Source organism: Hippichthys cyanospilos, chromosome 10 (genome assembly GCF_059441005.1).
Source record: "Hippichthys cyanospilos isolate Australia breed blue-spotted pipefish chromosome 10, RoL_Hcya_1.0, whole genome shotgun sequence".
NCBI classification, from domain to species: Eukaryota; Metazoa; Chordata; class Actinopteri; order Syngnathiformes; family Syngnathidae; genus Hippichthys; species Hippichthys cyanospilos.
The window spans coordinates 12,063,582-12,085,547 of NC_142378.1; the positions used below are offsets into that span (position 1 = coordinate 12,063,582).

Consider the following 21,966-nt stretch of genomic DNA (forward strand, 5'->3'; position numbering starts at 1 on the left):
GCCACAAGGAATTCAAGTGGTGTTGTTTGAACAAATTCTCTCTCGAAAGCTAACTCTTCTAATCACAAAAAAGAATAACTGGCTGTACACCCGCACTAGCGTATTCGTTCCCTTCAATGATTTTATTTTGAAATAAGTATTTGTTTTCGTTATTTTCCCAACTCTACTAACAACTGGCCAGAAGATGGACAACCCATGTATCCAATCACGAACCGGGATCGAAATACACCTCCAAACCTGACATTTTTTATTGATGAGAGCTTCTGGAAGGCCTGCAGAACTGATGGAGCAGGTCAGTAACCACAACTGTCATGCCTAGCTTGGGCTCTCTGCGGATGTCATCATTACCGCACAACATTACGGCGAACCATTAAGGTCACGTGATGTTGGTGTTGATTAGAACTTTTGATTTGTTTATTGAGCCGCTGTTAAATATTCGAAGAAATTGTTAACTAGGGCAGCACACGTGCATTATTTACAGTATATTGGAGATAATATTGCATATAAGGCACGTGTGATGATATACGTGTAATAAGCAAAATAAGGCCTAAAGTACTGAGGGCAATATATCTTGATCATACTTTTCTGAAGGCCAACATTTTGTTTCGGACATGGGAACTTTAATTCTTCTTGTTTTGATTTTCTGCCAAGGTCATCAAAAACAAAACTATTTAAAGTTTGTATATAAATTTAAGGTGAACAAATCCAACATACAACTTTTACCTTTCGAATCTCCTTGGATATTCTATTTATTTTTGGGCGCCGCCGCCTGTCTTTACAGCGATGTATAACTCCACACCAGCAGGTGGCGCACGCACATTTACTTTCTTGTTTTAGCCCATATGAATTCTCTTTTCTCTGTTTGCTTCAAACCACTCATCGATTACGTCATCAAGTTCCGGGCTGTCCTGTCATTTGGGGACGCTTAATTTCAGGGATTTTGCTGGAGTTCTAGCCTGTAAACTCGTCCAAAAAAGAACACTGTTGTTCCAACGTCTCAAACGATATGCTTCCCCGTGCGGGCAAAGAGTTTTTGGTCCGCATACGGTTCTCGTGGCAACAGTTGTTCCAGGGCCGTTACCTGCTGCTCACCAACACGGTGAGCGGAGGAGGCATGCTGGCGCTCGGTGACTTCCTGCAGCAGAGCCGCGAAACGCACAAGGACCCGAACAGAATCCGAGACTGGAACAGGACAGGTGAGAGAGCGCAAGGAGAGAGCCACCCAAACCAGATGTGACATTGTAGTTAACGTAGAAACATGGACTTGGGCTCACTCAAATGCCTTCATGAAATAAACCTGACTACCTAGAAATATTGCCCCTTTCAAAAATTACCTTTTTCTTTTTCACAGTTTCCCCACTTTAGATCATCACACTAATGTGAATGCCAGACCAAGATAACAAAAGTAAACATAAAATGCATCTTGTGAAGGAGTATTTGCACCCAAATCATCTCATGAAATGTAATTTTCATTACATTTTCAGACCTTCAAACGTTTTGAATAATATCTAATTAGAACCAGAGACAAAATTACAAGAAGTGGCACGTGACAAGTTGGGTCAAACCATTTTAACATGGGGTTGACGATGGCTTTTAAAAAATAATGAAATTGAATAACCTACTGAAAATAAAATTCTTGTTATGAATTTACATTTTTCTGAACATTTACTGAAATCAAAAATTAATTTTAAAGGATTTTTTTTGCACGTTTGTTTGTTTTATTTTAAATCCCAAGAGTTCCTTGGGTACCCGTACCACCCATATGAAAACCACTTACTATTAACCCTCTCTAGGTAGGCGTTGCAAACTTGCAAGAAAAGAGTCCTTTAGATATTCCACATTAATATTGTTTGAGGCATTTTTTTTCGGCGTTTGGAAAAAAAAAAGAAACTTAATTTGAGCCTGAAAGGGTTAAGACCTGATGTAAACACAGTTAAGCCATTCATGCTATCTTGTGGTAAATGATGAGATTACAATTTAAAACTGCCGTTGAATTTGCTTTTTCCCCCAGTGTGTGTGGCTGTGTGTGTGTGTGTGTGTGTGTATATGTACGTATGTATGTATATATATATATATATATATATATATATATATATATATATATATAAATAAATATAAATAAAACAGGGTGTAGTCAGGGGCTGCTGCCTGTTGCCCATCTCTGTTTTGATAATTAATAAACTGTCCAAGACCATTTTGAGCTAAGAAAATGAAGCAGTTTAGTGACGGGAATGTTGTAGAAATACTAAACACTCAAAATATATATATTTTGAATGTATCATTATTTACCTATTTTATCTTATGTCTTCTTCCCAAAAGGCCGTATGTTTGTGGTTGGTTGTTCCATGGGTCCAGTGCTGCACTATTGGTACACGTGGCTGGACAGAAGATTTGTGGGGTATGCTGTTAACACAGTGGTCAAAAAGGTTCTGGTGGATCAGATGATAGCGTCACCAACTCTTGGCATGTGGTACTTTCTAGGTGAGAACAATTGTTTTGGTATTTATTTTTTTGGTCCTTTTTTCACACAAGCATTTTGCATAGTTTAACATTGCATTTTGGATTCATTGTGCATTGTTTTCAAGTGTAGAATACATATTATGGAACAAAAGATGTGTCTCAAACACATTATCACTTATAAGACAGGTGAGTAAAAGAGTCAAAGGTTGAGATCTTGACGTGGGTAAGGTAAGACAAAAGACTACGTGTTTTATATCAGAAATAGTTCAAAGGTTGCGTGTGATAAATGCGCCTGCCGCTTTGTTCGGTGGCAGCAATTCAGTGCTTTATAAAAGTTGAACTCACGTCAAGTGTGTAATTTATCTCAAGCTTGCCTTGATGAAGCGACTTGCTTACGCACGACTGACTCACACAATTGTGTTTATTGCAGGTATGGGGGTCATGGAGGGACATTCTATATCCCACGGATGGGAAGAGTTTAAAGATAAATTCTGGGAATTTTATAAAGTAAGTGCACACGCATGCAGGGTCCCCAGCGATCAATATAGATGTGACAAGTGGGTAGGGCCAGATGATAAGGCCCAGAAATATAATCAAGTACCTCTTAACCGGTGCAAAGCGTTTTTGGGATTAAAAGAAAAAAAATAAATAAACATGCCATCAGTGTCTAATTAATTAAACTTTAGACCATATATATATATGTGTGTGTGTGTGTGTGTGTGTGTGTGTGTGTGTGTGTGTATGTGTATATATATATATATATATATATATTTTGTCCACAGAGAAAAAATTAAACATAAAGAGTCCTGTTTTGGGGTTACAGTAGAGATCTGCTCACAAAAATAAATTATTAATTTATTTATAAGTAAATATCCACAAAAAATTATCAACATAAAGTGTCAAACCTGTTTGCAAAAAGAAATAATTATGAATACATATTTGCCCACAGAAAAATATGCATCTTAAAGTTTCTTCCTTTAAGATCAAAATAGAGATGTGTTCACAAAAATAAATCATTAACTTGACAGGTAACGAAAGGTAGCACATGACAAGTTGGGTCGAACCATTCTAGTATAGGGGTATCTGGCTTTTTACAATAATGAAATTGAATAACCTACTGAACATAACATTTGTTTTATTAACTTATATTGTCCTGAAGCAATTAATTAATTCAATGATTATTTTTAAAGGATTTTTGCATGTTTGTTTTTTGTTTTTTTAATTTAAAACCTTGAGTACCCCCCTGAGGTTCCTTCAAGTACCCCCAGGAGTACTAGTACCCCATTTGAGAAACACTGTACTTGGGCATTGCAGTTCCTTCTTTTTTTTTTTCTTACTTAGCTCCATTTTTGACTCACAATGCCACTCAATATGAATATCAATATAAACTCTTATTGTTTGTTCGCTGTAATAAATTTGGTTGTTTTTCATTCAGGTTTGTGCTAAAATGTATTTCTCCAGCTATGTTGAATTTACCTATTAGGAGCCAACTTTCAATCTTGTAAACTCTTAATTCCTGATTATTCTCATAAATCCCAATTAATTCCCACGGCACGTTTCCAACTTTGACAACTGATCGTCTCACCGTGGCTGTATGAGCCTCGACGTCCCTGCGTGTTTGTGTGTACCAACATTTGGCTTGTAATACGCAGCTTTGACAAATGTTTGCGCTGCCTAATCCACTGGGGTTTGTTTATGATGATCTGTGTTCCTCCTGCTGCTGACAGGCCGACTGGTGTGTTTGGCCTGCGGCTCAGATGATCAACTTTTATTTCCTCTCACCCAAATTTCGTGTGGTGTACGTCAACACCATAACCCTGGGGTGGGACACCTACCTCTCCTATCTAAAACACAGAGTAAGTTGCCCTTACAGGATGCTAAAGAGATTTTGCTCTTCATTTTTGTTTTTATTTGAACATTAAATAAAAAGTACTTAATGTTTGTTTGCGCTTTTGTTGTGTGCAGGATGACAGTCCGTCCTCAGAGTTGCTATCGGACAGCAGTGCGGCAGATGTGCAACCCAAAGCTCTGCCGACATCCAAATCTCTGGAGGAGAAAAGTGGATGGTGAAATCAAAGACCGGCTTCTCTTTGTGGTTTTTAAAACTGCTGCACGTGGACCTTAAACGTTGCTTTGCCGGTACACATTTCTTCTACAGCCATTTTAATAGTGCTGTATTTATGATGTCGGAGTATTCGGACAGTGTGATGGTTTCCTGCAAAGAGTCCAAGAAAAAAAAAAAAGATGATGATGTCTTTGCGGATTCAGAAATGCTACTACTTGAAATACCAAGAAATCTCAAATACGCATTTTCTTAAAGTGCAAAATACATCTAACCCTGTTCATAAGGTAATTTAGTATTTCACTATAATTCGAAGGACATGACCATATTTTAGGTTATACTATACTAAAAACGTTCATGTTTTATTTAAATAATTTTACTGACAATAGATCCTTTGACTCCAAAATTACAGCAATTGATTCACGTTAATATTTTTGTAAGTCATTTGACACAGTTGTATGTCAATGCAAAATAGGAATTTGATCCAATAGGAACATGTTTGCCCTGGGATTTGTTGGAAACGAGTCTTGCTTTAAGTCTCATGAGATATTCTACAACTCTGCTGGGATCCAGAAGTATGCAACAGGTATACATACAAATATGTAAAATCGTTTTTTGCTGTGGGGACCTTAGCCACTCTGAGTTTTTTTTTTTTTGCACGCACAAGTGTTTTGTATTGTATAGTGTTTTTTTCGGTGTAGCATGGCAGTCATGCTTGTAAGGCGACTGACTCCTTTTCCTTAATTTTCCACATACGTGGTCTTTCTTTTAAGTTGGTAGAAATGACTGCAGATGATTTGTTGTGATAATCTTGAGACATGTCAACTGTTAAATTACTTAGTTAATTATAAGATCAAGATCGTGTGTATTGGTGGTGCCAAAATTAAGAGTGTGGATAGCTAAAATATTTTACTATTATTTATTATATTTTTGTAGGTAAGAATTTCGCAAAGTATCATGATATAGTCTTGCACCAAGGTATTAAATGAGGACTTCATCATAATCAGCTAGATATCATAGCTTTTACTGAAAATCATTGGTATAATAAAACAATTGCAAGCGAGATTAAACTTATTTGGTTGTGCCTGTATGGTCTTCATATCACTTCAAAATCAAACATGATTAATGTCTTCAGTTGCAATAATCACGTTTGACATATTTCTGGTTTACATATTTATATTTGGTTCTTTAACATTTCAAAAATGCCACTACTGATAGCACTGCTGTCAAACAGGAGCTCTTAACAAGAAAATTTGTTTCCATTTAACATGTATTTTGCAAATGTTCATTAGTCATTCAACTTCATGCTTTTTTCTTGAAAATAAATATTCTTGCAGATGTTTCACTTTCATTGGCCACTTCATGATCCTATGCAATCAAATGAGATACAAAAATATTACTGATCATTTTAAAAGGAAGGTTGAGAAATTTCCAGGTGATGCTTTAAATGTCAATCAGAATGTTTTAGCATTTTCTTTGACATGATTAGATTTCAACACATTGTTTCGCTACTGCAGTACTGCCAATAATAGAGAATGATAAAATCTCACTACTTGTATGGTAAAGTGCCAGCTTCAGTGTGGAAGTGTCGTGCAGCATCAGTGATGGAGAGCAGCATGCCAACAACATAGCGACTATTCAAACATTGTCCAACAAGCTTCTAGGAGATTACGCGTTGGCCAAACAGACGTGCATTGCATCCTGCTCTACAGGATGTGTGTGTGTGTGTGTGTGTGTGTGTGTGTGTGTGTGTGTGTGTGTGTGTGTGTGTGTGTGTGTGTGTGCGTGTGTGTGTGTGTGTGTGTGTGCGGAAATGTGTGCTGCCAGCTTTTTCCTTTTTCATCTTACTGCAGTGATGCATCTGACTGGGCTCATCTCCCTGTTGACTGTGACCATCAGTCAGAGTAAGTCAGACTTCCACATTTTTACTGGTTAAACAGATGTGTGTGCAGTGTGTGCCTGTTAAATAGTGAATCAAAAGTGTGTCGACTTGTGTGACAAAAGTGTGACACTTAATGCATATATTGTCTAATGCCCTACAAAAATCTCACTGCAAAGTCTTTTTAATAAATGTTCACATAATTGTCATCAAGCAGCCATTTTTTCCATGTCATGGACGTCCGTATGTCTTTCTGTATATCTGTAATCTGTTCTTGTTGGTAATGATATACAGTAAGAGTACTGTACATGATCTATTGTACACTATAAGGACATACTTGATCTTTGTTGTGATAAACCCCTCCCTTCGTACTAACTCCATGTTTGCGTTCACTTTCTGAAGGTATACATTTCATGAACTTCTACGCAAATAGAATGATCAACTGACCAATATTACAAACCCATAAAATTGAAAATCAAAAATGGAAAGTGACTGGAATCTTGAATGTGTTTTTTCTTCCCTGAAATTACGACAAGTAATTAAGTTGAACAGTGTCTGCATTCATATTACCCACAGCAATTTCATCTCACAGTAATGAAAAGCAATTCCTTTTGTGTGGACTCACAATGACTGTCAAGCTTTCTTCGTGACACTGATAAAAATGTTAAATGACCTAACTTTTGAAATAATGTACCAGTGGGTTTCAAAAGAGGGGCATGTGACATTTTAACCCATTCAATCCGAAAGACATTTTTATATCTAAGAGTCTAGGCATTCAATCCCAGGTAATTTATGTTTCTTTTATTTTTAAGTCTTTGGCTCAAGGTGGGTCTAAAACGGCTACTGTCTTAGTACTACTTTAGGCAATTAAATGCTAAACTAATCGATTTTTTTTAGGTAACCAAATTAATGAATTAATTACGTACTAAAGCTGCAATGATTAAAAAAAGTAAAAGATTAGCTTGGGTAACTATTAGAGTAATAAGAAAAGAACGGTAACAAAAAACAATAATAAAAAAGAACAAAAAAAAAAACCTAACCCTAAAGCCCAGACGAGCCAGAAATAAAATAAATGGTTAACATGATCTGTCTTCGGGAGGTGCAGAATAAAATTTGTCTCGCGATACCACCACAAATGTACAGTAGTTCCAAAGCAGCACCGTTTTCGATGTTTTTCCTCTGAATCAAAAAATGATTTGCCCTGGTTAAGGGCATAAATAGATCAAAGAAAAGTATTCTCGGGGTAAGAAAAAACTTTGAAAACCACTCGTGTAGACTATATGAAACGTTAAAAAAAATGTGTTTTTTTTCTTTCAGGCATGAATGTCACTTCAAGAGCTAACCACACACCAATGACAACGATCAACACTTTAACAAAAACAAACACTGAAAGTTGGAGCAGCCACACCACGCAGCAGGAAACGACATCACAAACGACAGTGCGGCCTCGGCAAACAAGCTCCAGGATACAGGAGAATGACACTGCGGTTACCAGGCAGACTTCCAAAAAGACAACATCTCTTTTATCGACAATCTTATCAACCTCAACTGCCCTCACACCTCAAAAATCAACCAGCCAAGGTCAGTCTACTTTCATTTTTCCAACTTTGTATTTGTGTTTTTTTTCGTGGTTGTGCAGTATTTTGACCATGTTGTGGTCATTTTCCCGGGTAGAGTGATCACTAAGTGGTTGTGCCATGTTGAATCTGACATGTTGTCACCATCTGGGTGAAATTTCAGCTCCCTAGTGTTTTCTTTTAGTGCTTTCCCTTTGACAAAAACCGCACTAAGGTTAAACCTTAAATATAAATTTACTGCATGACAGCAAATTTTCCTGTGACTCCAAGTTATGAGTTTGTCACCTTCTCAGTTGCCTCTCAAGACTTTGGTGAGGACGACTTGAGGGCCAACCCTGGCCTTGTAGCCATCATCACCATTTTCTGCATCGTCCTTGCTCTTGCGCTCCTCGTGGCCACGGTGAAATGTATCCAGTCGCCGAGCTCCGATTTTGAGAGGCTCGAAGATGTGCCCATGGTGAGTTTGAAAACAAATATATTGAGGTTTGTAGTCCCAAAGTGCTTTGCAGTCCTCACTTAAAGGGACAATGTGTAAGATTTAGACCGTTTTCCATTAAAAAGGAACAAATTAAATGATTCTAAATTTCAAAAACTTGCAAATGACCAGTATGTTTTAAATATAATCATAGGTCTAGTTATCATTAAAAGATATTACATGGAGGGTGGCACTCCTCCGAAGGCTGCCATGTCTGTTACAGCTCTGGACAATGGTAAATGCAGCACCTGCAGCACCTCCTGTTGTCCCTGATGTAAAACGCTCTAAATCTTTCACATTGTCTCTTTAATACCATTAACTGTGAATGAATTTTGTCTTCTATAGTCTGAATAGATAGAAAGTGTATGCGCCAAAGATGGGCACTATTCAATAGAAAAAGAGCCATTTAGACTAGGAGGGAGAGAGGAGAAAAATACTGGAAGCCACAAAACCTTTCAATAGAAAAAGAGCCATTTAGACCCATTTAGACCAGGAGAGAGAGAGGAAAAAAAATACTAGAAGCCACAAAACCTTTTTATCGAAAGTTAGGATAACACTACGTAAAAAAAATAGATGAAGCGTTTTCTGTGGAAAATGTGTGTGAATGCTGAAAGCTGTATAAAAAAATATGGAAAAATGTGGAATGATGTGGAATGCTTGGGAATCATAAAATATAATAGGAAGATTTTATATTTTACAGAATGCTCTTGAACAATGTTGAATCATGCGGATGGATATTGAATGAGATGGAATCATGAAAAGTGAAAGCACTTGTAATACACTTTTATTTAGGAATTTGAGGAGAGCAATTATAGTACGAATGAGCTGAGAAATTTAATGTGGAATAGTTTAAAAAGTAAGGAAATTAGCGGTAAAAAAAAATGAAAAAAGATCAGCATGTTTTTGTTTGGAAACTTGTAAAAGTACATAGAATGGATAAGATGAACTTTTTTTAAGTTGGAATGATGGAAACAGTCAAAAATGTAAATATTGGAGCAGGAAAAACAAACAAACAAATAAAAAACAATCAAATTTAAAGCCTTTACTTTGGTATTTAAAAAAAATAGATTAGTTGAGCAGTTTACATTTGCAATGTAAGAATTGGTTAATGTGAAATGGCAGATAAAATGAAGACAGAAAATTGTTTTTGCTTTTCCTTAGAAATTTGGTCAAAACACTAAAAGCTAGATCTGTTTGAATCTATCAAAAAATGTGGAGAAAAAAACAAAACAGAAAAAAATTTGAATTAAAATGTCAAAAATAAAATGATGAGCTGAATAATTCAAAGTTGGAATGGTTTGAATAAATGAAAAAAGTCAAATGAATTTGATTTGGGATTTTGAATGTCTCACAGTAAATGGATGTGCATTTCGTGAGTACAACAGAATACTTGGAAAAGTGTGACTTTTTGGAATGAGCAAAAAATAATCCAGAAAAGGTGAATTAAAACAAGTTGAGCTCAGGCTGCTTATGCCATTACGTTACCACAAAGTCATGGCGTTCCCCATACGTTGGCCACCGTGAAGCTTAGAATGACCCGACTACTCTGGAGCCAAATGTGAATGAATGGTGGCTGTTGTAGAGTGCTGAAGCTCCACAGGGGAATTGAACACTCAACCATGGAAAGGAATGAAAGCTGGCATTCAAAACTAATTTGCCTCATTTGTTCCCCTTCGCCCTCAGGTGGTTTTCTGCTTACTCTTTTACGTCAACAGGAAAGCTGACTGATTGTTGGGCTTGAAAACGTCAGAGGCAGGAAAACAGGACTTTTTGTTTGGTCACTTAGCATTTTTTAGCATCATGTCAATACCACGCTGGAAACTAATGTAAAAAAACTCAAACTTCATTTTGTTATTGCTATATTTTTTATTTTTTCTCACTTTATTGACATGCATCTGCTTCAACATTATTCATCCAATTCACATCATTCTAATTTCAATATATTTCAGAAATGCATGTGTGGTGGCCAATGTTTGGAGTAATGCATTACAAAAGTATTGTAATTACTGTAATGCATTACTTTTTGCTGTAACGCGGTAGTGTAATATATTACACACACAAAAATAGTAATATTGTACTCGTTACAAATGAGAGTAATGTCCCCCCTTTTTACTTTCTGTTGTTAGTATTTACTACAACAGAGATGAATGTGGCAGCTGCAAACTACAGGTTGAATATGGAAAATACGTACACAAGATGGACATACGGCCATTACTTTCAGTTCGTCAGGGATAAAGACAAGAAGAATATGCAGTAATTGGTGCACTTTGTGGGTGACACCTCAAGAGCTGTCCACTGTGCCAAATAGGACCAGTAATTTGACAAACCTTTTAGAGCGGTGCAAAACAAAACATGCGGAGGATTTTGCTTTCTCGCTGAGGGATGCCACTTCCACCTCAAGAGGTTAGGAGATTCGCGGCGGGGTATTTCCTACGTAGAAGATATGCTGCCGCTTCCCACAGTGAATTCACCGGCATTTCAAAACCTCGTCAGCAAGATCCCTGTCGCAACCAGTAATAATGACAAGGTACCGTATTTTCCGCACTATAAGGTGCACCTAAAAGGCTTAATTTTTTTAAAAAGCTGATGGTGCGCCTCATAATCAGGTGCGCCTAATATGTGGATCAATATTGAGATTGGGATCCATAGATGGGGAATGAACTGATAAAGTAAGCTTTACCTGTTTCTTTTGTGTGTTTACAGTTGAACGAGGTTGGTCATATTGACATTGAGTTATGCTATTGAGAGTTTAGAGTTATGATTTGAGTTATTCTTGTTATTACTTTGAGTATTACTATATTGTGATTGAAAAAGTTTGAAAATGTGTCATTGAGGGTGCGCCTTATAATCCGGTGCGCCTTATAGTGGGGAAAATACGGTAAGCTAAAGCTAATTTTCACTGCACGATTGCTTTTACCAACACATTCATTGTTCCCTTATGAAAATGAAAATGTGCATTTAGTTCACTTTCCGAAAACTCAGAATTTGCAAAAATGCAATCTTTTCCCAAATAACGTTCCCACACAATGTACCTAATCACCTTAAATGACACATTCAATAAAAACAGAATCGCGTCATTCCCATTCTAAATTCAAAATATTCAGTTCCAATCACCTTGAAAAGGATTTTCAACATGGCAACATTTCCGCCCCACAAAAAAAAATTCCCATTCATGACCCGTTAATAAAACGTGTTGCATTTCCAATGATGAATTCTATATGTTTTAATATCATTCTAAGATACAGTATTTATATATCATTCCACGTCATTCCAAATCATTCAAATGTTTACCTATTTTTTCATTCAGTATTTCATCCTTCAACATGCAATTTCTACAGAAATGACACACGTCTAGTATGTATTTGCAAAGCTCTTCGAGCATTTATTTGATAGCTATGGTTAGCAGGTTAATTGTGCTCACCCGTTTCTACTATTTGGGCCGAGGAGTGTTACGAGTACAGCAGAGAAGACTACATTCTCATCATCAGTTGTGTCTTGTACTAGATCACATTCGATTATGCAAGTGTACCCAATGAACCGTCATCGTACGTCCACATGCTGTAGCCTGCTCATATGGGTACAAACACTGAGTCCGCAAAGTGAGGTGATGATTAGCAGATAAGAGACAGGCTTAATAAATGACAGCAGAAGGGACGTTGAGAAAAAGGTTGCCTGAAGGTCGGTTATTTGGAGGTGACTCTTCTTGGCTCGTTAGCTTCAAACGATATCACAAAAAAAGCTGCTGGCTAGTGGCGGTTTCATGGAAGTTTAGTGGAAATTTACATTTCCAGTTTGCTCATTGTATTGTTGCAACATGATGGATTGTGCAATTATAGTACTGAAACAGCAGGAGGGCAAATCATTCATCCTTTTGTTTGAGCTAAAGTTAATTATCATTTAGTCTGACTCACAAAGAAAAAAAAATGCATTTGCGTAGTAACCTAAGTAAGCAAGTTGAATCATGTTATTTCTTCCTGACAGTCAGCAGAGAGAGAAAAAAAAATGAAATTCATGCTCATGTACCTGTATATTTTATGACAAACTGAAAGTTCTTGTAGAATATCAATACAAAGTCATTCTATTAGTGCCGTATCGACGTTCATTAGCTGGCAAATCGAGTAATTTAAAGTAGTAAAGTAAATTAAAGAGCCAATTAATTTAGGTAATGAGCTCTAAATTATCAATCATTTTATATGCTAAATAAATTACTAAAGTTATAAATATTAATTAGTATTAAGTATGTTAATGATAAAGTAATGGATTACTTTAGTTCTTACAAACCATTTTTAGACCGTCCGAACACTTGAAAAAAAAACTTAATTACATAAGAAAATTGATTACTTTAGTACCTAATTACCTAAAATTGCTTAAGTCATGAATTCAAATAATTTCCAAAGGTAACCTAATACTTCAGGGACCTGATTCAAGTAGCACCTGCCGTCTTCAGACACTTCTCGAGCCAAACCCATGGAATTAATTTTTTTCCAAGCCATAAATAAGTACTAGGACTGAATGTGAGGAGTCTTTGGACTCTTAAAAAAAAACAAAAAACGTAAAAATGTCTTTGGGAATGAATGAGTCAAAGAGTCCAGACATTCAATGCCTCATTTACACATTTTTTTTTCTCAAATATTAGAGTGATGAAAGATCTAAAAATAACTTGTGTGAACTCATTCGATGCCAGTTATTTTTCATATAATTAAATAAGTACGTGAATAAATAAATGAATTGCTTGGGATTGAATGTCTGAGACTCTTATGTAAAAACACATCTGCAGGCTTGAATGAGTTAAAAGCATGAAGCTTGTTCCATTTGCATCTATTCCTCCTTTTTTTTTTTTAATCTTCCCAGGACAAAATGAATGAAGGATCTCCATTTGCTCGCTACTCCAAGTAACTTGATGAGAGCGGCGTCATCGACTCCTCTGCGCCATTCTCCACGTACAACACTTCAACTATCAGCGATTATTAATTCAGCCTCCGCTTCTCCTTTTTGAAAAGACAATCAGTCATTTACTGGCACTGTTTAGTCACCAATGTTATTGCAAGAACGGAGCACTTCACGACTCGAACCTGAGCACGATTGTGAAGAATATAATGCAAAAGACTGAGTGCTCTATAATTAAGCTTTGTGACGACTGATTAAATGAATATTGAAAGGGCATTTTGTGTATCTGCTAAAGAGAATGTATAAGCATTTACAGGTAATTTCTTTCATGTCAACTTGATTGGGCCCACCCTTACTTTTGTTTTTCATCATTTGTGGCGCTTGCTGATAACAAGCTCATGTTATGCTACGTAACACTATTGTCTTCTCTCACACATGTCAGGTTTCCTGTAAATGACTCAGCAGCATAGAGCAGCTGTGCACACGCATCAATGGTAAGGGTCAGGGCCGTTGTGATGTGACCCACATGATTTTGTGCTCTTAAAGACTTTTTTGTCAAATATAACCTTGAAAAAATGTGACCTATGAGCCACTTGTCGGCCTAATATCTTATGATACCACCCTTGAAACGTTTTCTGTACATTTGCTCAGCCAGTTAAATAATACACTTTTCTCATCTATTATCTTGCTTCTCATTCAAGCTAAATGAAGAAAAAGAATGGATGGAGAAATACAAGTTGAGATAAACATTTTGAAATTTCTATTTATATTTTTATTTGTTTTATTGTACAAACTGGAGTGGACGATCGGTTTATATGAACAAAAGACATACGCATATTGAAATATTGGAATGTCCTTTTACAGGCACTCTGCACACAGACTCACACAGCAGTCCCTTTAATCTTTCATCACCAGGCCACACTCAAAGATATCACAAAACAATAAGAAAAATTAGAACCAGACTGTGCATTTGGTTCCTGGGCCTTGAGCGGGTAAGTACAGTACAGGATTTAATGCACCTCTTTATGCCATGTTAACACCCCTCTACCTGCCAATCCTTCATTTAGGTGCAACATAACAGCACACCATAGTACTACATCTGAAGCAGTTTTCAATCAATTGATCATTTAAGACAAGACTTCTAAGGATTCAATTCAATTCAGGAAGAGGTCATTATTAAACATACTAAAGAAGTCAAAGTTAAAAGTTTTCTTTTGAATAATAAGTTCTGTTCTCTCTCAGTACTCACATGGTGTTCTGATTAATATTACATCTATGGAATATGAGTTAAGCAGCAAAATTGATTCGTTTTTATTCATCTCAGAGGGAGACCATTTTTTGACAGAGTTCCCTCCTTTATTGTGGGGGTTACAATCCCAAAATACCTGTACTTGCAGTTACCAAAATACACAAATTAAGAGATTGAACTTTTTTATTTAAAAAAAAAAAAAAGACTGGTCTCGCTTAAAAGGAAGAAAAATTGCAAGAAAAATAGCGACTTATTCCTGCAAACGAAAAAGTTATGGTCATACATGAAAATCCACAATAGGGTAAAGCCACGATAACAGGACTGTGATGTGCCACAGGGCTCACCTATTTTCTTGGTTTGAGCCAGAATTGGTTATTACCGGGGAAACTGTTGTTTTCAGTTGACAGAAAGTGACAAAATGCCCGCTGATCCTGATAAAAGTAACGTTTTTCTGCTTTATATTCAATGAAAACGATTTTAACGAGAATTCCATGTTCAGATTAGTGGGAGAGCATAGAACATATGAAAGACAGAAGAAAATATTTCCCTTGACTTTCCCTTTAATGTGTTCGGATCCTACAGCTGTGCTTTGAAAGTCGAATTTTGCTTGCACTCACCAACAAATCAAAGGACAGAGAAATCCTGACGCTATTAACTTTTCATAATCATAACTGTCCTAAAAAGGAAATACTGTCCAGTGCGCTTGGTTTCCTGGTGACATCACTGTAGACGCTCATTCACATTTAAGAATTTGGTGAAAAAAGTTTTTTTGTGGAAATTGTATTGCTGATTTCTGTACTACATATGTTAATAAAAACAATTGGATGGAAAAGGCACTTTAATATTTCACGACTTTACTTCTAAACTCTCGTGCTCGTTTGACACAACTTTGTTTACGTTTTGGTCACGTGATCTCTCGGGTGGGGGCGTCACTGTGACGCAGGGCCACTCGCCGCCGCGCGTGGCACAGTTTGAACAGTTTGAGGAGTTTGAAGTCGAGCGATCCTATGGAGCCGTAGCAATAAAAATGCAAGAGGTGATAAGAGCTACTGTGTTGCCCGGTTGACTGACTTGAGGAGAAGAAACTTTTTGCGCTACCCGTGCGGGACCACTAAGACGGAGTCGACACGAGAGTCACCGGTGAGTTCAAGTTTGTAGTTTAAAGTTGAAAGACAATCTTAAGTAGTTTTCCAGGAAACCGCATAACCGTATTAAAAGTATTTCTATTAGTATGTTCATGTCACGTCACTAATTAGAAGTCTTCTACAAATGCATGCCGATGCTCACTTTGAACCGACTGCAATTTCTCGCAGTTTGCGACTCCATCAAATCCATATGTAATTTCAGTTTTCTTTATTTCACTGACGTTCTACTGTGTGCAAATAAATGTGGCATGAAAATCCTCCAACTGTTTATCCGTTAATTCCTCCTGTCTTTTTCTGACCTTCCGTCCACAATTTATCTGCTTCCTTTCTTCTGCTGCTAACCCCCCTCAGTCAGACAGACTCAGGCTTGACTCGGATTATTTCTTTCCTGTATCTCAGAGGAAGAGGGAATGACCGTCTCGAATGTTCATCATTACAATAAACGCTCCAAAGTCCAACACAACCTGCTGGCAAAACCTTTTTTCCCGAATGAACTAATAGAAATAGAACTGGTCAAACTGTCACCGCCACTAAACCTTTATTAACTGCCCAGAATGAACTTTTTAACTTCATACAGTGGGATACAAGTTTAAAACCAAGATAAACACGCCTAAAGGCACGTACACGCACAATAAATTGATAGTAACTGATCAGACAGGTGAAGGTGCACTTCACGTGTGTACTTACTGTAACACACGTGGAAGAATTTGGTTTGTTTAAAGCAGTGCGTCCCAATTATTTTTTGCAAAGCCTCCCCTCCCCCTCATAGGAAAGTGAAAACATTTAGTGCGCCCCTCTCACTGAAGTGACAGTAAAATACGATCATTATTCATCATCTATAATGACATTAGAGAAAATGCTATCTTTTTTAACATTAACTAAAGAAAAAAACAATATAATTGTTTCTTTCTACATTTATGAACAATTTTTACAGTGTTGTATATATTATGGGTTAGTCTGAAACTGAAAAATAATAACGTGTTTGTGAATCCTTATTTAAACTACAAACTTTTTTGACCAACTGAACTGTTTGATGTTGAAAAAAATGAATCAATAAATAATAATACATGTAGTAACAATAACTCAGGAGCAACAATATTTTAAACATTTTAACTTGAAGAAAAAGGTACAAAACATTGAGCTGAGAGCGCCACTGCACCACCTGGGCAATGACATTTCTCCTTGGCATTGCATTGCACGCCCACAGGGCAGGCTGCTCCACTGTTGAGACACAGGTTCGGTTCAATTAGCTAGTTGCAATGTTAAATTTGACCAAAGCGTGTTGTATATTTTCACAAAAACTAAACGCATTTAAGTCGCAATTTTCCTTTGGAGATTTAAGGTCTTCTTTGGGTTTGTTACCTGGGCCTTGTTTTAGCTGAGGCAGTGTAAAAATAGTAAAAATAACAAGACCTTGCACATATTATAATTGAAAAATAATGTTTTAAAAAATCTGCCCGTTTATGTGAACTTAAGATATTAAAGCTGACACCTATGTTGTGTAGTGGCTAGCATGTTTTCTGCTGAGAAAGCAGCTGATAAACATACTTTCACAGACGTTGCATTTGCTGGTTTGGATTTTCAACTGTTGGTCCATTTCCTGTCACAAAATGTAGTGAGCACATGTAGGTCTTAGGCGAAAAATTTCCTCTGTAAATCCCTGTCGCTAACTTTCCTCCTCCTCCTCCTTCAACTCTCTTCCCATACATTTTGGACTATGAGATGATTTTGCCAGCTGAAACCACATTTGGGTTAACGTGGTTCGTCAAAAAGTGATCAGTGTGTCATGATGTGAACATTAAAGGGATGGTGTGTAAGATTTAGACCGTTTTTCATTTTGCACAGCAGGAGGTGCTGCGTTTACCATTGTCCATAGCTATGACAAACATGTGCCACCCCCCCATGTAATATAGTTTAATGATAACTAGACCTATGATTATATTTAAAACATACTGTTGGTCATTAGGAACACATTCATCTGAAAGTTTTTGAAATTTACAATCATTTAATGTATTCCTTTTTAATGAAAAATGGTTGAAATCTTACACACTGCCTCTTTAAAGTGTGCAGATTAATTTACATCCATCCCGCCAGCCTATATGGAGCACTCATGTGCTGCTATCTAGTGGCTTATTTATGCTAGACACAGCTATTTTAATAACAGAGCCCAAGCGAGCGGTAAACATTGGCGACAGGTGCCATACAGTATGTCAATGTCAGCATAATTTCGTTCTTTGTTAGGATCCTGATCTAGGATCTGTTTGTTATCAAGATTCAGGAGCAACAGTTTTTAGTAGAAAGTTGGTCATCTGCAATGCCACAACACATTCCCAGGAACAACTTCAAAATAAAAGCATATCAAAGCGTTCATATTTATGCCCTGGTTTAGTATCCCTTTAAATAAATTTACGGTTCCTACTTTGAGGATTTTGTCAATCATGGATGTAATCTGGAACATGACTCCGGTGATAAAAGGGATTACTACTTCCTACTTAATGTAATGTTCTGGCATTTGGGAAAGGAGAGTCACTGTTGCAGTGCATATTTCAGCTGTTTATTACATATCAGTAGAACATTAAAACACAGTGAACACGCTTTTGCAGATGTTACTCTCGGTCACAGCCCACATGCGTTTGCAATGAATTTTAAAAGTGTTTTTCAATAGGTTTAATGGCCTTTTAAGAAGTGCAACTGTGTCTAAAGTGTGTGGGCTGGGTGAACTAAGAAACCCTGTGATAAAAGGGACTCGCTCTATTTTAGAACGTTTGCTAAAATTAGATTCAGAATTAAATGAGTACAATGAGCTGTTATGTTTTGTAACCCAAAACATGCAGTGAAGCTGTGACAAACCCCTCAGGCTTCACAAGACTTAATGGTCATTCGCCACACGCTTCTATAACCAGTTCTGTGTGTGTCCAATAGGTGGCATACTGCCGCTGTAAAACTCATTGCTTCTCATGCCAAACATACTTTGATTCTGCATCTGGTTAACAAACTAAAGACAAAACGCCTGAGCAGAAGTACTGAACAGAACAGTACTGTCCAGAAGTTCTGAACAGAAGTACACTTTTTGCTCACAGTGACAGGTGACAGATGGAAATGTCAGTTTCCTTTTTGTGTCGCCCCCCCCCCACCCCCCCTGTGTAATTGCTAGCTTTGAATGCCATGAGTCTTGTGACGTCCTTGCAGAAAAATGTCACTTGTTGCAGTCATATTGCAGTCGCATTGCTATCAGTTTTGAAGTTTGACAAGATAACAGCCTACAGAAAAGTTTGAGTTTTTTTCTTTTTTGATTGCATATAAAAAGCTGCTTAGTAGCAGCTCAATCTTCTGAATGTGAGCCATTTTCAAAGCTTTCTCAGGAAGAATAATGCCAGAAATGCAGGTAATTTATCCTCCTAATTTTCTTGAACTGAAGCAATCTCCATATGGTTATTATAATGCATCTGCAGTCAGACATAATGATGGGCTCGAGTCAGCAAACATACATCTGAAAGTGGGTGATAGTCATTGGACCTACAGTTTATGTGTTTGCGTCTTTAAAAAATGAAGAAATGCCATTTTCATGAATGATATTTATTGCTAATGAGTCTTAACTAAAAAAATTCTACGATAATGAGCTAGTGCCAATTGACTTGTCTGGTATTATCAACGCGCCTGCTGCCTGAGCACATTTTTGAGGATTCTCATCTGAGAACATCTTAGATGCAGCATGCGAAGCTGTCAGTAACATAGATGCACTCATAATCCTCACAGCAATTTTTCACCAATGAATGAAAACCCATTTGTCCCCCTAACCTATGAGACCAAAACATTTTTCGAAAAATAAATCTAATGCTTCTTGTAATACGGAATGAATTACTTTGTTAAAAAAAATACTTGGGCAGAGATCAAGAAAAAAAATAATCACATGATCATAGTATTGAGAGAGAGGAACAGTAATTTGATTTTTTTTTGTATGCATGTATCGCATCATTTATTCTCTTCATCATCTGTAGCTAAAATCCCCTCCCTCTTCATTTGGAAAACTACTGCATTTATGATCCATATCTATGACAGTAGTTTTGCCTTGTGTGACAATCACGTTTCCTGGCCCGTTTGAATTTATAACTTGATGACTTAAGTCTTGGACATTGCTCAGACTCTTATCAGCTTATGTTTTACCAGTGCTACCCACTTTGCGTCATTGTACAAATGCTATCCAAAGACGTCTTGTTTTCACTTATAAGATAGTTGACTGAGGCGTTGCAGACGAGGACATCTCCCTTGCTGGTTATTCACAAGAGACTAGGACTAGGTTTATATGTATAAATAAATAAATAAATAAATAAATAAAAATAAAAATATGCTACGGACAGCAGCATTTACCGTAATGTCCCTAGAGCTCCCACAGATGCTCCCGAAGAGTATGTCTAATTTAGGGGCATTACGGTAAATGCAGCAATAAACACTCCTCCTCCCGCTGTCCGTAGCTATAACAGACATGCCATCCCCCATGTAATATAGTTTAATGATAGCTAGACCTACGTCGTTAAGAACACATTTATTTGCAAGTTTTAGAAATTTATAATAATTTAATGTATTTTTAATGAAAAACAACCTAAATCTTACAGTGTCACTAAGTTGAATTTGAAATTCCTTTTTCCTCTTCAAAAGTGTGGCACAGAGTACTAACTGGAATTGGAAAAGATCTTTTTAAGATTAATAGAAGAGTCAATGAACAAAATTCCTTTTGTTATGTCGACACAATTCAAACAACTCACTCTTCGGATATGCGTCAATGCAGGTTAATGACAAACAGCCCCTCCCTAGGATAGTCGACATTAGGCGTCTTTCAAATGTGTACAACATGTGATGTGATACCTGCCAATGCAACTGCAACGTAAGCAGACAGATTAGCACCTGTACAGCACATGGACTCATCAGTGTGAGCATACTGCAATTGAAATACCTGAATGTACCATTTTGATTATTTTCAAGCGAAAAGATCCTTAGATTTTTTTTGTGTTGATGTTATATTATGCACCTTAAGTATAGTACTGCCTCTTGAACATTTGTAAGTCAAGGCACAATTGTATGCCTAAATAAGAGCCTGCTGTAAGTATAAAGTACTGCAAAAATTGTAAATTTGGTTTATTACGTTTATTGAGTTCAGTTACTTATCATTAAGTAGTGACAGTAGCCAACAAAATAATGTCAAGGTTACACTCTGTTGAAACAATTAGACAACAGGTCAAACCAGGCCAAATATATAATTGCCTTAAAAAATAAACTCATAACCTTAATTATCATTATTGTTTACTTATATCTAGTGTTTCGTGGTGACAGTAGTTTGCATTTCTGTGTATGCGTGTTGCTGCTTTTATTTTTTTATTTTTTTAATTTTTTTTTTACCATTAATATGGGAGAAAAACAATACACCAAAGGAGGTTTACAGTTCAGATTGAACTCTCATTGGCCTCTCTTGTTTGATCATTCACTCGTTTCAATGCAATTAGAGTCTAATAAGCTAAGGGACTGAATCATGCATCAGCATCTTCAGTTCTTGTTCCCGTCAAGCACTGCAATTCGGTTAACTTCATTATGGTATGTAATGCTGTTTATTGCTACTGCATGCCAGAAGTTGTGTTTGCACCAAAATAATACATTCATTGTATAACATTTCGGCATCCTTAACCCTAATGTGGTCGTTGTCTGGCACCCAAAAACACACAAAAAGGACCAAAATACCTCATATGTGATAATTAAGGATGGCGCTTGACACACTGAAGGCCAATGTTTGTTTGAAAGAGACTTGACCCTTTGTGCATAACAAGGGAAATTAAAAAAATAAATCAATAAAATAAATTTTAAAAAAGCCCTTTTGTCTCATAAAGTCTGTCGTGTACCGGTCTTGCCTTCGTTTAATATAACGTACCTCTCCTGACAATAAATATGGTTTAAATTGGATTTTTTTCAACCTGAAAGAATTTGTGTATATGTTTATTGGTGATCAAAATCTGTTTTGCTCACTAAAGATTTGTTTTGATTTTATGTACATGTTTATTTTAATTTAGCATGGTAAATGTTATTGTAACAAGGCTTAGGGTTATATAGGGATGTTTGGAAGTATTGTTAGAATTTTAATTGTCTTTCAGCTGAAAATTGAAAATATTTGGTGGATGAAAATTCAGTGCGTCCCTAACATTAATACATTCCCATTATTTCACTGTCCTGATTTGTCCATTCATTG

General features: G+C 36.7%; 2 protein-coding genes across 2 annotated transcripts; both read left to right on the forward strand.

The window, feature by feature from the left end:
• The first annotated feature begins 258 nt into the window (after window positions 1-258).
• Window positions 259-5,860, forward strand: mpv17l2 (MPV17 mitochondrial inner membrane protein like 2). Its single transcript, XM_088425139.1, has 5 exons — window positions 259-1,196; window positions 2,320-2,481; window positions 2,891-2,967; window positions 4,188-4,316; window positions 4,426-5,860. The coding sequence occupies exons 1-5, from the start codon at window positions 1,007-1,009 to the stop codon at window positions 4,528-4,530; spliced, it is 663 nt and encodes a 220-aa protein (XP_088281265.1). The 5' UTR covers window positions 259-1,006; the 3' UTR covers window positions 4,531-5,860.
• A 165-nt stretch (window positions 5,861-6,025) lies between these two features.
• On the forward strand, window positions 6,026-15,337 carry cist1 (colon, intestine and stomach enriched 1). The gene is made up of 4 exons (XM_088425142.1): window positions 6,026-6,426; window positions 7,719-7,982; window positions 8,272-8,435; window positions 13,305-15,337. Exons 1-4 carry the CDS (start codon window positions 6,336-6,338, stop codon window positions 13,347-13,349), a joined length of 564 nt encoding a protein of 187 aa, XP_088281268.1. The 5' UTR covers window positions 6,026-6,335; the 3' UTR covers window positions 13,350-15,337.
• The last annotated feature ends 6,629 nt before the right edge of the window (window positions 15,338-21,966 follow it).

What these genes read in the sequence shown, in the direction of transcription:
- cist1 (XM_088425142.1), top strand. Translation starts at nt 6,336, where the DNA reads ATGTGTGCTGCCAGCTTTTTCCTTTTTCATCTTACTGCAGTGATGCAT. An exon ending in GACTGTGACCATCAGTCAGA is followed by an intron (nt 6,427 to 7,718) that starts GTAAGTCAGACT and finishes TTTTTCTTTCAG; the next exon opens with GCATGAATGTCACTTCAAGA. An exon ending in GGCTCGAAGATGTGCCCATG is followed by an intron (nt 8,436 to 13,304) that starts GTGAGTTTGAAA and finishes TAATCTTCCCAG; the next exon opens with GACAAAATGAATGAAGGATC.
- mpv17l2 (XM_088425139.1), top strand. Translation starts at nt 1,007, where the DNA reads ATGCTTCCCCGTGCGGGCAAAGAGTTTTTGGTCCGCATACGGTTCTCG. An exon ending in CCGAGACTGGAACAGGACAG is followed by an intron (nt 1,197 to 2,319) that starts GTGAGAGAGCGC and finishes TCTTCCCAAAAG; the next exon opens with GCCGTATGTTTGTGGTTGGT. An exon ending in AATTCTGGGAATTTTATAAA is followed by an intron (nt 2,968 to 4,187) that starts GTAAGTGCACAC and finishes TGCTGCTGACAG; the next exon opens with GCCGACTGGTGTGTTTGGCC.